This window comes from Nannospalax galili, unplaced genomic scaffold (assembly GCF_000622305.1).
Source record: "Nannospalax galili isolate Female #2095 unplaced genomic scaffold, S.galili_v1.0 scaffold336, whole genome shotgun sequence".
NCBI lineage: Eukaryota > Metazoa > Chordata > Mammalia > Rodentia > Spalacidae > Nannospalax > Nannospalax galili.
In genome coordinates, this window is record NW_008343385.1 from 528,544 (window position 1) to 543,334 (window position 14,791).

At 38.7% G+C, this 14,791-nt stretch overlaps 1 protein-coding gene across 3 annotated transcripts in view; it reads right to left on the reverse strand.

The window, feature by feature from the left end:
• Window positions 1-14,791, reverse strand: part of Slc38a6 (solute carrier family 38 member 6) — a 66,636-nt gene that overhangs the window by 46,341 nt on the left and 5,504 nt on the right. For all 3 annotated transcript variants that reach the window (XM_029566651.1, XM_008839481.3, XM_029566652.1), the window contains one exon: window positions 13,953-14,026. In XM_029566651.1, the coding sequence (XP_029422511.1) occupies window positions 13,953-14,026 (74 nt within the window). The remainder of the gene's footprint in view (window positions 1-13,952; window positions 14,027-14,791) is intronic.

Genomic DNA, 14,791 nt, shown 5'->3' on the forward strand with positions numbered 1-14,791 from the left:
TGTAGCTCCAGCTGTCCTGGAACTCACTATGTAGACCAGGCTGGCCTTAAACTCACAGAGATCCGCCTGCCTCTGCCTCCCGAGTGCTAGGATTAAAGGCGTGCGCCACCACGCCCAGCTAAATGAAGTTTTAACCTTTAAAAAAGATCTCCATTTCATTATTAAAATACAGTTTCATTCACAAAAATTCATTTTTAATGCAACTGACATTAAGATGTTTGCACATTCGTTTCTAATCTCTATGTATCTGATTATTACTAGTCACAGTCGGTTACAGCTATTTTAAACAGGTATTTACATCAGCTAAACAATGTGGAATATATAATTTGATGGGCAGGCCAACCTTGAAGGTCATAGAGCCTTAGGGGAGCCTACACCCATGCTTCCAGGCATGTCTTGCTTGTTTGATGAAAGCCTCTCTTTCTCTTAACCCTTATGCGTGTACCATATCAGCAGACTTCCATTATTTCTTAGGAAAAACATTTTTTTCCCAAGAGTTTACAACAGGAAGTTTATTCGCATATACGTGGGCTCCATCAAATACTGCTTTTCAGATCACCTATGTTGCATCAGTTTCTCAGTAAGCGAGTTATTAAGATGGCATTCATCAAAACGTTTAACTGAAGCTTTTAAAATTTCTGCTTTCAGTGTTGGGGACTGAATCTTATGCCCCTTACGTGCTCTACCACTGAGCTATATGCCAGCCTTGTTTTAAACAGTGGAAAGTGTGTTGAAGTCCTATCTAGTATACATGAAAAACAAATGGGTATTAGCAAAAAAAAAAAACAAAACAAAAAACAAAACAAAAAAAAAAACCAACAAAACAAAAAAAGCCACTGAAAAAGTCTAAAAAGAACAGGTATTTCAATTATCTAAACTTAAATTCTTTAAACATTTAAAAGTTAAACATTTAAACATTTTAAAAGTTAAAATTTAACCTTTGCTGTTCCAGAAAACACACAACCTAACAGCTTCATGAAGACCATTCCAATTGCAACTTCTGACAATTTTGCAATCTCAAACTTGCTTTAGTTCTACTGCTCCTTCAGTTTCATAAAAATATCTCTAAATTCCACAAACTCCCAAACTGAAGGAGAAAAGGCATTAGACTTTTAAATGGAGAGGAATCCAGTGCTCCAGTCCTAATTCTAGCTTCCAGTCAGCATGTCTGGGTCCTCACTCAGCTCTGTCACTGTCATCAGACCTCTTTTATGTTGTGAAAATTAGAAGAACTTTTCCATGCCTGAGACATCATGACTATGAATAATGGCTCCTGGCTTCGCTTCGAGGCTCTGCTAAAATGAAAGGTCCACACAAGCCAGCCAAAGGCTTGCTCCACATCCCTGTTTTTAGTGGCTTGTTGGAGCACCTCAGCATATAAACCAAAGCAGCACTCAGTGAAATAGTTTTCAAGTTCTGTTCTGTCATTTGGACAGTTTCTTAAAATGCTGGTAACAGTCATAAACTGGACTGATGGTTGGAATGCAATTTGAACAATGAGCTTTTAAACATTTGACTCTGGGAGGTTTTATCTTAGGAAATAAGACTAAAACCAGGGAACTCATTAGATAGTCAATCATGCCATAATTTACACTGGAAAAACAGAGCTAAGCTAAATGCTCAACAAGGAGGTTTTGAAAATCATGGTAGGGATACTAATAGAATAATACACAGTTATTAAAAATTCTTCTTTACAATAACATGAAAATGACAATATTACTTTAAGTGAAAAAAACAGGAGTCAAATATAATCTACAAAGTAAACTACATAAAGAGAATGAATTATATACATAAATGGTCACTAATTACTTAGTCATTTTTTCTTTCTGGATTTTTTTTGGGAGTTAAAATATTTTATAATGACATAATGACTGTAATGGGGAGTAGTGAATTATTTTTATATTTTCGGTGGGGTTTTTTTGGCGACAGAGTCTCCTGTAGCTCCAGCTGGCCTAGAACTCACTATGTAGACCAGGCTGGTCTCTTCTCTCCCAGAGATCCACTTGCTTCATCTCACAAGTGCTGGGATTAAAGGTGTGCACCACATGCCTGGCTCTGTGAACTTTAGCTGTCTCAAAAAAAAAACAACAAAAAACCATCATACTTGAACAATTCCATTTCTTCTTCCTAAGTATTTCAGGGCTTCCAGTTAAACTGAAATTTTAATTTATGGCTTGATCTAATAAGGGATTTTTTGGTGTCTTCATATATTTTATGGCAATTATAAACATTTAGAATATGTATATAGAGACACAAAAATAAGATATGTTGATAACCAGTTACAGGAGTGGCATATTACTACAGAATAGGAATAACATTTATTCTGGAAACTATGAAATAAGTTCAGTCTTTTATAGGAATCCATACAAGCAGCACTTGGAGCAAGCTTCTTAAATAAATAGCTGGAAGCAATCATTAGCAATCTATTTTAGGAATTTTTTGATATTAAAAAAAATCATTGCTGTGCTGAAGGAGGAGAGCTATAAATCTTAATCAAGTAAATGGGGGGAATTTTTTCCTTAATGCGCCATCAAGGCACACTTTAGTGCTGTTTTGGCTAGACCAAGATTGGGCCTCCACAGGAATCGTTTGGAAAGCGGCTTCCCATGAAACAGTGGAGCATTTCCAGCTGGTTGGTCACTCCAGTGCTCTGTCTTTGCATTTTTTCCTCAATGAAAAAGGACAATTAATAAACTCTGGTTACAGTACAGAGCCCAAGTTTCAGCAGAAGCAATATTATCTTTGGATCTGGATTGAGGGACACAAGTTATTCAAACACAATTCAACTCCCAGAAAGTTGGCCATTTGGAATGAACACTTATTATTCTGAAATTCTTTTCTTTCTTGTGTTTTCCATCATCTTCCTCTGTTTTTTTTTCCTCACAGTATCCATGGAGATCATTCTAGTTTTGAATAGTCACTATTTTTAAGACTACTTCTGATCTTTCTTAATATGCATTTAAATGCCACATGATTTAAGACCTTGGTAAGCATTAAAAGAATTAAAGTAGAATGAAAGGGTACTAAGGACATCCTCAAGTGCTAACAGAGGCAACAGTGAAATAGGTTCTGGGATCTCAACTGCCTAGTTAAGTGCTGCAGTGAACAATATTTATAGCCAGAGCCTATAAATGGCATGCACTGTTTTCAACTACTGGATTCAATCTATAGATAACATAGGCAACTTAATTAAAAGTCATTACAAAACAAACCAAATGCTGTCCACCTTGACAATGTGGGAAGAACACACTCTGGAAGGTGGAGAAAGAATAAGCAAAATCATCTTCTAACATCAATGGAAAAAAATAAGTTTATATTTATTTTGTAGAGTTACATATGAAATGGTCAACACTAAACTACTGAATAGAAATGAAAATACGGAGGTGGAAGGGGAGAATTTAGTGCACCTGAACTAACTCACCTTTTGCAATGAAGAGTTGATAGAAAAATTTCTCCAATAAATAAGAGATTATTATTTAGACTTAGAAAGGCAACTACTGGGGTTGGAGAAATAGCTCAGCTGTTGTTCATGACTGCTCTTGCAGAGCACCCGGGTTCAATTCCTAGCACCCATATGATGGCTAACAACCATCTGTAAGTCCAGTTCCAGGGGATCTGACACCCTCTTCTGACCTCCAAGGACATTGCATGACACAGTGTATTTACACACATGCAGGTAAAACACTCATGCACATAAAATAAAAAATAATACACAAAATATTTTAAAAAGAAGGCAACTACCAAAAGAAGTAAAAACAAAAATGCTTTTTTTTTTGGTCTTTTTTTGAGACAGCATCTCCTGTAGTCCAAGGTGTCCTGGAACTCACCAGGCTGGCCTCGAACTCACAAAGATCTGCCTGCCTCTGCTTCCCAAGGGCTGGGACAAAGGCATGCACCACCATGCCCAGCTAAACAGTAACTTTTCAGATGTTGTTAACTCTGGAAAAATGTTAGAAATGGAGTAGAATGGGGTAAGGACTGTTCCACACACCGCCTAAGTCCACAGTCTGTGTTTCTAAGCATACGATGCACTTGTTCTTTCTTTCTGAGACAGGGTCTCATTATGTAGCCCTGGCTGCACTAGAACTCATTATGTAGACTAAGGATCATGAACTCAGAATTCTTCCTGCCTCTTTAGTGCTAGGATTAAAGGCCTGTGACACTGTGCCTAGCTATATGTGATGCTTCTAATATAAATAAAAATGATTGTCTAGGCGTGGTGGTGCACATCTTTTAGTCCCAACCCAGCACTTGGGAGGCAGAGGCAGGCGGATCTCTGTGAGTTAAAAGCCAGCCTGGTCTACACAGTGAGTTCCAGGCCAGCTGGAACCACAGGGAGACCCTGTCTCAAAAAGACCAAAAAAAAAAAAAAAAAAAAAAAAAAATGGGTCGGTGAGATGCCTCAGTGGCTCAGTGGTTCAGTGGTACATAAGCTTGAAAACCTGAATTCTATCCTTGGGACCCACAAGAAGGTGAAAGGAGAGAACCACCTCCACAAAGTTGTCCTCTGACCTCCACAAGTGTACCCTGGCATGAGTTTACACTCACATCAAGTGTGTGTACATATTAATAATAATAATAAAGTTTCAGAAATTCATACATTCTTTCCTGCCCAATAACAAAAAGTTTAGCTTCTGGCAAGGAAACACCCTAACATCAGATAAAATACTAAGAATAGAGCACACAAACTGTTCAGCCCAGGGTTGCTCAACCTGGTCACTGTGTTTGGCTCAGATAGTGTTCTGTCATATGGGGCTGTGTTATGTATTGTAGGATGTTCAACAAGATCCCTGGTCTTAACATACTTAATACCAATACCACCTCACCCATCCACCCCATCCCCAGGCATAACCAGAAATGTCTACAGCTACTGCCAAGTGTTCTGGGACAGAAGTCAAACCCAGTTGAGAATAACACAGTAATAAAACGCATGAAGCAGGAACAGTAATCCACTGAAGATGGCTTAATTAATTCATGCACTTAATCGCAAGTGCATTAAACTCTGCTCACTAATCAAAATAGAAAAGAGATGAAAATACAGTTTGGATACATGACTTGCAGTGAACTGTGATTTGGGAAATATGAGTCTTCTGTCTCAGCAGTTTCAATTCTGTTTCTCACAGTGCTAAATGGAATTCACCATGATATTCATGGGATACTCAGAACTCAAACTAACTATCAGCCGTTGGCTTTCTTGAGAAGTTACGTTAATGTCTAACATACAGATATTGAATATTGTTATAAACTACGTAAGCAAACATCACAGGTAAGTCTGACTAAACATAATTCTATTGTTGTTGTGTGTCAGAATCTCACTCTGGAGACAGGCTGACCCTGAACTTTCCATCCTCCTGACTCAGTCTTCTGAGTGCTGGCTAGGATTAAGGCATGCACTGCCATGCCCAGGTGATTACATGTGACTTTTGCCTTTCATGTTGCTTTTTGAGTCTAGGAAAAGAGATCTCGCCACAGTACTGATGCTTCCATCCATTTATCACTCATGTCCCCAGCTTTTAGTAAATGCCAACTGTGTTAAAGACATGGTAGGTACTTGTGAATAATGGTTAGTGATTTGGATATAAACTAAAATTTCCAGGAACATAATTATCATATAAATGCAGGAAACACTGTAGTATGTTGCATTTGGAACTTTACCAAAACCTAGCTTCAAAATGGAAAATCCCATCACCAGTATGTCCTTTGCTTTTGTTTATTCTTCATCTCATGGCCATGGCATTTTATTATAAGTAGTGTTTTGTTTTCTATGGCTGGTGTAACCAATTATCACAAACTTGATGGCTTAAAAAAACACAGAAATTTATTTTTTCACAGTTTAGAAGTCCAGAAGTTCAAAATCAGTTTCATTGGGTCACATCCAGGTACCAGCAGGGCCACGCTCCCTCTGAAGATCTGGAGAGAATTCATTCCCTGCCTCTTTCAGCTTCTGGTGGCTCTCAGATGCCTAGATTTGTGGCCAAGTCACTCTGGTCTCTGCTTGCGGCCTTTTCTCATTTGTGATCTTTCCTCCATGACACATGTGACTGAATTTAGAACATGCCAAGACATTTCCCCATCTCAACATCTTAATTTATTCACTGCTGCAAAGTCTTTGTGCCATACAAGAGCCTGTGTTTTGAAGAGCCAGCGTTCAACCATTACAAGTGAGGTTTAACACCTATGAGAATATGATCTCAGAGAAGAAAAAGAGCATATGGAAAATATTTGATATAAAAAGTGTTAGCCAGGCACACTCCTATAATCGCGCATTCAGGAGGCAGAGGCAAGAGAATCACTTCAAGTTTAAAGTCAGTCCAATCTATATAAGTTTCAGGCCAGAGAAACATAACAAGGCCCTGCCTCAAACACACACACACACACACACACACACACACACAGAGGTGTGGTAAGAATCACTGCTGAAGAGTTAACCTGAAAAATCTATTTTTTTTTTTTTTGAGACAGGGTCTCCCTGTAGTCCCAGCTGACCCAAACTCACTATGTAGACCAGGCTGGCCTTGAACTCACAACAATCCACCTGCCTCTGCCTCCCAAGTGCTGGGATTAAGGGCGTGTGCCACCATGTAAAACAAACAAAAATAGGGTTCACTGAAGGACCTTTTCTTCATCATTACTAGAGACTTAAATCATCTTAAAGAATGGTAACCTCAGGGCTAAGGAGATGGCTCTTTTGGTAAAGTGCTTGCCACTTAAACATGAGGACCTGAGTTCAGATCTCGGGGACCCATACAAAAGCTTGGCACAGTGGTCCATGTCTGTAATCTAGTTCTGGGGAAGCAGAGGTGGGGATTTCTAGAGTTTACTGGCCAGTCATTCTAGCCAAATTGGTGAGCTCCAGGTTCTCCAGGTTCAAGGTGAGACCATGTCTCAAAAGGTAAGGTAAAGAAGACACCCAGTGTTGACCTCTGGCCTCTGAACATACATGTGCAAACATAAGCACATATACAAAAATTATCATACACACACACTATTAACCTTCTTTAGGAACAAGATGATAATGGAATAATTTTCTCTTCCTTAGAGGATGAGGCAATGTCCTAGGCTCTAGGAAGGACCAACATTTTCTTTAGAAAGAACAAGTAGTGGAGTGGCAGATTCTAGTATTCACTTGACTTTTGTCAGCAACCACAGTTGGCATTTCATTGCCTGGGCAAAATCACCGTATTCTGCAGGATCTGAGATTTGTCTACCATCTAAGTTTCTCTTTTGCAACTATCCTCTAATAGCAGTAAGCTATTCTGGTACCTTAAGTACAATGTACAGAATATGCATTTGTATGTTTACGCATGCTAGAATGTTCTCTCTTGCTTCACCTGCTGTTCAAAATCCGTTTCAGCTCAGTCTTAATATTTCCTGACCCTTGTCCTCCAAAAGAAAGTAGACATCTGTTCCTCCCCTCAGTGGTCCCATACCTCACACCCATTGTCACACTGAGCACTCTACAGTATACATCATTTACTCATGTGTTTGTCTCTGCTGTTGGACTGATCCCTGCCCCCCCGGGGGGGGGACTGGTTCTTATTTACTTCTCTCTCTGTTCCTAACAGATAAAAGAATATTGAAGGAATGAATGGACCTCTGGTCTATGCTTCAGGCCCAAGACCTGTCTACTTATATATACTTCAAAGTCCATATATTCAAAACAGAACTCACTTTAATTTTGAGCCACCTCTGCCTTCTGTATTTCTACCCTGTTATTAATCAAGTGGTCCAAAAAAATATTCTTGGAGACATACTAGACATCTCTACCTTCAAGCTACACATTTCATTCAGATACTACTTTCTATTTTAATTCCCCCACATTTATTAACCTATTTCTTTTATCACCCTGTTGCTACCTTGGTTCAATTCTTATTTTATTCTTAAACTTCTGTAACAGCCTAACCTAAATGCTAATCTACTCCAGTATTGATGGTATAAATCAGAATGAGGTTACCCCACACACAATTCTGAGTGCATTAATGACCTACAGGGTGCACTGTGCCTTTATGAAAAGAATAGCTTCCTTCTGCAGGTGGCACTTAGATCTGTTGCTCAAATGATGTCCTGGTAATTTCCTTTACTTCTCTCCAGTGCTGGATTCCCCATTTCTGTTACTCTCTAACCCTGGCAAAGGGTCTCCTCCATTGTTTATTAGGTAAGAACACATGGGAGGTAGTTTCTGAGACCCTGAATGAAGTATGATTCAGACTTCACATTTACCTAACAGTTTGGCTGGGTATAGAATTCCATATTAGAAGCATTTCCTCCAAGAATTCTGAAAGCATTGTTTTATAATCTTACAGCTTTGCTCCTGTGAAAACTTCTGCTATTATAATTCTTGATTTTTGTTTGCTTATTTGTATGTATGTACATGAAATACATAGGTAGTGTGTGTGTGTGTGTGTGTGTGTGTGTGTGTGTGTGTGTGGTGCCTGTGGGTGCCAAACGAGAGCATGCGTGTCCTCTGCTTTGTTCCTTTGAGGCAGGGTCTCTCACTGAGCCTGGAACTCATGTCTTTTGGCAAGTAGCCAGCAACCCTATCGATCCTTCAGTCCCCACCTCCCTCAGTGCTGGAGGTACAGCTGTTTTCAGGATGCTCAGTTTGTGACATGAGTGCTAAGTTCCAAGCTTTTATGTCAAGTGCTATTAACCACTAAGCCATGTCTCCAGCCCTTCTTGATTTTATTTTATTTTTTTTGTTTCTTCTCTCTGTAAGCTTTTAAGATACTCTCTTTGTAACTAGATTTAAGATAATTTACAACGTGTCTTGGTATGAATTATTTTATAATGATATGTTGGATTCCAGGAGGAACTGTTTTAATAAGGAAACATTTTCTTCAGTTATACCAAATTTTTGTTGTTTTTCTGTTGATAATTTTCTGCTATCCCATTTTACCTATTTTTATGGAATTCCTATTGTTTGGATGTTGGTCTCTTGGACTGATCTTCTAACTTTCTTATATTTTATTTCTCCCACTTACTAAACAAATCTTTTTCTTTTTTCACTTCCAGGGCACTTGTGTTTTTTAAACTTTCTTCTTTTAAGGATGAATTACCTATCTTTTTTTCCTTAGTTTTCACCTTGTTCTTGCATTATATATCTTCTCCCACTGTGTTTTCTTTAATAGATTATATTTTTAGAGTAGTTTTAGGGCCTTATCAAAATTAAGAAAGTATAGGCTGTGCTATACCTCCTGCCTGTGCATGTGCCACCTCCCATACCAGCAACACCCTGCACCAGACTGGTACATTTATTATAATCAATGGACCTACTTTGACATGTCACTATCATATAAAAACCCATTCTTTAGGCCAGGTTTAGTGGTGTATGTCTGTAATCTCAGCACTAAGGAGGCAGAGGCAGGTGTGAGTTTCAGGCCAGACTAGTTGACACAGTAACTGCCAGGCCAGTCAGGGTTGCATAGTGAGTACCAATATCAAAAACAAAGAAAACAAAACAGAACGGAATAAAAACCAAAAAGAAGAAAAAAAAGTTAAAAAATCATAGTTTGTACCAGGGCTTATTTTGGTATGAATATCCTATAGGTTTTAATGAATGTATACCCACCATTATGACATTATACAGCAGCTTTCCACTGCCCTAAATATCCTGTGTTCTCCCTGTTCAGCATCCTTCCATCCTCACCTCTGGTAACCACTAACCTTTTAATCCTTCCACTGTTTTGCTTTTCCCAGAAATGTCAGACAGCTGCAAACAAACCAAATACAACCATTTCTGGTTTGTTTCCTCTTTTGTTTAGCTGCATATACCTAGAGAGTTTAACATGATGTTCTGATGTGCATATTGGAACTATTATGAATGTCAAGGAAAAGAACATACCCATGCAGCCCTACCTCCCTCTCTTCCTTCCTTGCTGCCTTCCTTTCTTTCTTGGTTAAGAGCACCTGAAATCTATTCTCTTGGAGAATTTCTAATACATATGTTATTCACTACAGTCAATATGCTAAACATTAAATCTCTAGAATATTCATCCTGTATAACTTTGTATCCCTCAATTAAGAACTTCTCTATCCTTCCCTCCATTCCCCAGTGTCCCCGGTAAACACTATTTTATGCTCTGTTTCTAAATATTAAACCATTTTAGAGTCCATATATAAGTGAGAAAATTAGGTTTTCTTTGTCTGGCATATTTTACTTTAGCATAATGTCCACCAGGTTCACCCATGTTATCATCAGTGGCAAGCAAGATCTCCTTTTTAAAGGCTGGACAATAGTCCACTGCACAAATATACCACTCCTTTTTTTATCCATTCATCTACTGACAGACACATAGGCTTCTATATTTTGGCTATTAAGAATAATGTTGCCACAAGCACAACAGCATGTTATCCTCACAAGGCGCTGCTTTCATTTCCTGTGTGTACACACCTAGGAGAGAACTGTTGGATCATATGGTTTCTTTCATCTGATAATATGCTTTTACCATTCTTCCTTGTCTCTTCATGGCTCGGTACTTCGTTTCTTATTAGTCTTAAATTCTATTGTATCAATATGTCATAGTTTGTGTAGTCATTCACCTATTGAAGAGCACTTTGATCACTCTCAAATTTTGGAAATTATGAATAAAACTACTATAAATATCTGCATTGTAGATTTTGTTAAACTTAAGTCTCCGCAAATACCAAGAGGAGCAATATGGCTGGTCCTGCAGTAAGAGTATGGTTTTCTACAAACAGACAACAACAACAGCAGCCTGCTCAACTTCATTCCTGGTGGCTATAACGTTTACATTGCTACCAGCAATGAACATAGTTCCTCTCACTCCCATCCTCACTAGCATCTGATGTGGCACTGTTTTGGATCTGTGCCATTTAAATGTTTACAAAGGTATTCCATGGCTGTTTCTGTTGACATTTTATGTTTGTTTTAGCATAAATCTTTCATGCTAAGAGTTTTTCTCAACTGATTTGCAATACTTGGCTTGTTGACTAAGTGTAAGACACCAAAAGGATAAATGGAAGCTCCAGCTTACGGAGTAGTGGGCTTAACCATATGAGGATCAAAGAGGAAGAGGCATGTCCTTCTTGGAGGGCCCGCTATTGTTTGTAGCTGTAGGTATTTTATGGGGCAGGAGAAATTCTATACCAAGAACTCCTCCAATCCCTTGAGTAAGAGGGGAGCCTGTGCCAGCATTCTCAGAACTCCTAGTAAGTGAGACTCTTCTTCAGCTTGGAGACTTTCACTCAGGTTCTGTCTTCAGAAAGATGACACTGCCCTTAAAATATACCTATCAATTTAGAATCAAATCCAGACTTCTCTTGTTTTACTTCCTCCAGGCAATAAACTTGGAGGTTTTCATGGTGAGGAAATGTAGCAGAGTGTAGATGAAACTGGATGCTCACTGTGAAGGTCAAACATCAGCTCTTCTAGCTAACCATCTGGCTGTGCAGTCCTGAGTAAACCTACTTAATGTCTTAGTGCTTTACCTTCCTAATCACCAACATGTATACAACAAAATCTATCTCATACAGTTTTTGTGAGATTAGTTACTACATGTAAATCTCTTATGACACTCCTGAGCACATAGTAAATTTAAAAAATATTGGTCTTAAAGAGACTTGGGCTTCCTAGGAGTAAGAAAGTAAAGGGGACCTTCATTAAAGAATGAAGGACATGCAGGTTTTGATGATAAACCATAATTTTAGTGGGAGGGTTTTGGGACTTGGGGAATGATAGACGATGAAGTCAGAAAACAGATGACAACCATGTGGGACAGGCCTGGGAATGAAGGATAATGAGATTCCCGAGGTGATTGACATAACTGAGATAAATATTATAACATCATTAACACAAGTTCTGGAGGCACACAATGGTGATTAATGCAGTGAGCAGTAGGGCCAGGGGCCGAGAACACTGGTTTGGGTCAGAAGCATGCAGAATTCCAGAACTCTCATTCCCTCCTGCTGACAGTAACATGGAGACCAGGGGAGGGGAACTGTTCTCAGAGCATAAGACACATTTTCATAGAATGACAACAAGCCAAATGTTTCTGAGATTATATCACCTTGCAGCCCTTTGAGATTCTGTCCCAGTGAGCACTTGGGGCATTTACCAAGTATCTGTCATTTTATACATGTGATTTTGTTTCGTTGTCATAACAATCCTAGGAGGAAAGTATTATCAAGACCATTTGACAATAAGGTTGGGGGGCATAAGGTTCCTTAAGTGCCACTTCAGTTGCCAAGAAAAGTCCTGACAGACCTCAACCTTGTTTAAAATCTCAAGTAGGAGAATTTCATGTGAATATCCTCTACTCTTATAAACATGAAATTTTCTCTTCACCTTTTAACTCTAGACAAACAGTTGAAGAAATTATTTTGCAGACTTCAAAGAGTTCATTTTTTGACCAGTGAACACTTGAACACTATACTTCTTTATGACAGTCCAAATTGAGGGGGAAAATTAACTACATATTATTTTGCAGTCTCACACGAATGTATTGGAAAAAGCCTACCTCCACAGAGAATTATACAATAACTAGGGAATTCAATCAGTGAAGACAGGTGCATCAGTGTGTGTGAAGAATCATGAAGAGCTTAGTTCATGGGCCCAAGCAAGCTATGAAAACCACAGAAAATGAAAAAGAAAGAGAAGCACATGTTTTCAGTTTAATGTGCCTCAGAGTTAAAGAACTGTTAGAATTTTAAAGTTAAATGATCAGAAGGATAACATTATTTAGAAAATTCTATAGTTGAATACTCTCCCCAATAATTAAAACTGACCTCCATAAAGTTGACTAAAGTCTTAATCTTTTAATAGTTTATCAAGAGAATATATTACAATGTAAAAGGCACTATCTCAATTAATTAAAAATGCTTTTTTTCATGCAAAGAAGTGAAATTTCACAATTAAAATTCCTGGCAGGGTTTACAAATCCTTATAAAAGGTTCTATTTCTCCTGAATCTAGGATGCTGTTATAAACAACTTGCACTTTACATTGTTTCCTCACATTTTTTTTAGTCTGCACATTCACTCTGAGAGCAGAGGCAAGCATCTGTAAGCTGATGGCCAAAGCCATCTAGCCATTGGTAAAGTTTCAGCTATGAGCTATGGATCTTTAAAGTGACTGTGGAGGACCTCTTACAAAATCTGCTTATTAAAAGGACAAAATAGGTATTTTTAATACATTGCCAAGTTTCAAGAAAATAAACTAGAGCAGTGATCTTAGAACTATGTTCTCAAGAATCTTAAAATTACTTTTGGGCTTTTCACTTGTTTCAACCCAGAAAAATTCCATTTTAAAAATATATTTTTGGGGAATTAGAGAGATGGCTCATCATTTAAGAGCACTGGCTGCTCTTCCAGAGAACCTGGGTTCAGTTCCCAGCACCCACATGGCAGCTAACAACTGTCCATAACTTCAGGATTCAACACCTTCTGTCCTCCTTTTTAAAAAAAGAAAAAAAAAAAAATATATATATATGGTTGGTCATGGTGATGCATGCCTTCAAACCCAGCACTCAAGGGGCCAAGGCAGGTGAATTTCTAGGCCAGCCACAGCTTATATATATATTTGGGACATATGTTCTGCTTCTAAAAGTCTGAAAGCCATAAGACCAGACAAAGCCAAGTGAGCTCATCCATGTAGGGATGAAACTTGTGACTAGACATCAACACAGATCCAATCCACAGATGAGAGAGACCAGAGAGACTAAAAAAAAAAGCAGCTTCCATCCTCAGAACCAAAGGAAAACAAAACCAGCCACCATAACATTAATAACATATGTTCACTAGAAATCAGATTTTTTGCGGGGGAAGGGTGGTGTTGCTGGAATTGCAATCCAGGGCCTAGTCTGGCTTGCAAAACATATACTCTACCACTGAGTTACACCTGTAGCCTCGGACATTAGATTTGAGACATTCATTTCTGCATGTAGATACAAATTCAAGAGACTGGGTCAAATGAAACAATACAGTATTCTCACTCACCTGTCTGAATGCACATACTAAGCAGGAGATGAACTGAATAAGAAGCCAGGAAAGCAACTAAGAGCAGCAGGAAGCTAGAATATAAAAGAATATATGGTTATGTTTCCTCTAACTCTGCTCTTTTTTACAGTACCACATCACAAATTTCTTCACATTTACACAGTTGTAGGAACTATCTCTGACTATCAGAATTACAGTCATTAAAGAAATTAAGGAGGGGCTGGAGAGATAGCTCAGCGGTTAAGAGCACTAACTGCTCAAGAGGATCCAGCACCCACATGGCGGCTATGAACCGTCCTTAACTCCAGTTCCAGGGGAATCTGATGCCCTCTTCTGACCTCTGAGGCACTGCATGACACGGTGCACTCACATACATGCAGGCAATACACTCATACACATAAGATAAAAATAATAAATAAAATATCAAAAAGAAATTAAGAAGATAATTTCCTACTTTCTATATTTACCAAGTTTTATTCAAATGAAAACAGTGCTTTTAAATTAAAAAAAAAAAAAACCAAACTTTATTTAAAACAAATTTCCATCAGGCATGGTGGTGCATGCCTGTAGTCCTAGCACTTGGGAGGCAGAGGCAGGCGGATCTCTGTGAGTTCAAGGCCAGCCTGGTCTACATAGTGAGTTCCAGGCCAGCTGGGGCTACAGGGATACTGTCTCAAAAAAAGGCCAACAAAGAAAGTTGGTTCATCAGATGGGCTGAAGAGATGGCTCAGTGGTTAAGAGCACTGGCTGTTCTTGCAGGGAACTTGAGTTTGATTCCCAGCACCCACATGGTGGCTAACAACTGTCCATAACTCCAGTTCTAGGGGATCTGATGCCTC